Here is a 1,834-nt window from a genome sequence, read left to right on the forward strand (position 1 = left end):
GATCTGCTACAAGGAAAGTGCAGTGGGAGCACCACGGTGGCCCCTCCTAGCCCAGGGCTGGACCAGAGGTCTCAGACCTTGCCTGCAATGGGGACGGTGCTACCATAAATGTGGCTGAGCTGATTCAGCCAGCCCTGATGGCAGAGGATCTGCTGGCTGGGCTCAATCCTGACCTTGCCTCTCACCGACCGGACCCCAAATGCCCCAGGACGGCCACCATCCCCTGGCAGGGAGCCGAGGATGCTCAGAGGCTGCATCCTGCACTGCCAGCTGCTCCTGCCATTGCTCCATCACTTCTCCCTCCCCGGGGCATCCCCCCTGTGCTGGGCAGCAAGCAGGTGTCCACCCTCTTACCCGTTTTGTAGTAGCCGGGCAGGATCAGGCTGACTTTGATGCCCCAGGGCTGGAGCTCGCTGCGGAAGGTGTCCATGAGCAGGCTGAGCGCTGCCTTTGAGGCGCCGTAGGCTGCCAGGCAGGGGAAGGGCAGGTCACCTTGCAGGAGAGAAAAGGCAAGCGAGTGGGTCACAGGCAGCTGCCTGCACGGCTGGGAGCAGGCAGGGACTGTGAGGGCTGGTGTAGGGCTGCACTCCTGTCCCCTGCCTGAAAAAAAGGACTCAGGGTGCCAGCCTGGCATGGCTGGGGAAGGGAAGGTGCCAGGGAGGGTGGGAGCCGCACCACACCATGGGGAAGCTCAACCTGCACCCAAATTTGGGGTGCCAGGGGTCTGGCAGGCCACTGCTCACCTGCGGGGCTGCTGACGGTGACAATGCGGCCGCTGGCAGCACGGAGCAGGGGCAGCAGCCCCTTGGTGAGCTCCAGCGAACCGAAGAAGTTCACCTCCATGCAGGCGCGAAACTTGCCCGTCGGCGAGAGCTCGGCGTCGGCGATGGTGTCGTTGAAGCCGGCGTTGTTCACCAGGCCCCAGAGTCCTGCGGGGATGGGGGTGCTCAAAGAAGTGACCCAAATGGGAGACCCCGCCACCCTGGTGCTGCTCCTCAGCTCACAGGAGTCCTGCAGGGGAGTTATGGGGTGCCCCGGGACAAGCCCTGTTAGCAGAGGCTATGGGTGCCTGCAGGGATGCAGCCCGTGGTGGGGGGACATGGAGGCTTGGCACTGCCACGCTGGCCTCAAGCTGGGGGCCAGGGAGCTGTGTGGGGTCCTGGGGGTGCCAAGGGCTCGTACCTGCGCTGTTGGTGTGGGCCTGGATGTGCTGCAGGACACGCTGGATGTCCTCTGGCTTGGTCAGGTCCATCTGCAGCAGCGTCAGCCTCGGCGAGCAGCTCCTGTGCAGCTCCTGGGCGCCGGCGCTCTGCAGGTCCAGCACGCTGGCGAACACCCGAAAGCCCATGGCGTCCAAGTGCTGCGCCGTCGCCTGCCCAAAGCCCGAGTCACAGCCTGCGAGAGCCGAGAGGAGCCCTGCAGTGGCCGGTGAGAGCCGCTGGCCGGCTGTCCCTAGCCACAGGGACCCCCTGGCTCTGCCTCTCCATCCCAGGGACTGGTCCCCTGCTCTGGGCTTGCCACCCAGCTCTCGACCCGCCAGGGACACGACCCAGCCCTGGGGCATTCGCAGGTCACAGGAGCTGCTGTTTTCGCTCCTATCACACACAGGAAGAAGAAAACACTCCCTTATCTGCAACCACATCACCCCAAGCACCGCTCTGATGTGAGGTGCAGATACAAGCACAGGCATGACACGGCCAGGCACTGGGACGACCCAGAGCCCAGCAGCAACGTGGGGTGGGAGCCATCACCCCCGAAATGTCCTCCAAGAGCTCCACTGGGCACCACTGAGAAGGGGCACAAGGCACTGCCTTTTCCTGAATGCGTTTTTGCC

At 64.3% G+C, this 1,834-nt stretch overlaps 1 protein-coding gene across 1 annotated transcript; it reads right to left on the reverse strand.

Annotated features, from left to right (window-relative positions):
• Positions 1-354: 354 nt before the first annotated feature.
• On the reverse strand, positions 355-1,595 carry HSD11B2 (hydroxysteroid (11-beta) dehydrogenase 2; the record flags this gene model as incomplete). The annotated part of the gene is made up of 3 exons (XM_010185203.1): positions 355-492; positions 744-929; positions 1,183-1,595. Coding segments are annotated over 3 exons (737 nt in total), but the record flags the coding sequence as incomplete, so codon positions are not given.
• Between the last annotated feature and the right edge of the window lie 239 nt (positions 1,596-1,834).

This window comes from Mesitornis unicolor, unplaced genomic scaffold, assembly GCF_000695765.1.
Source record: "Mesitornis unicolor isolate BGI_N332 unplaced genomic scaffold, ASM69576v1 scaffold28985, whole genome shotgun sequence".
NCBI classification, from domain to species: Eukaryota; Metazoa; Chordata; class Aves; order Mesitornithiformes; family Mesitornithidae; genus Mesitornis; species Mesitornis unicolor.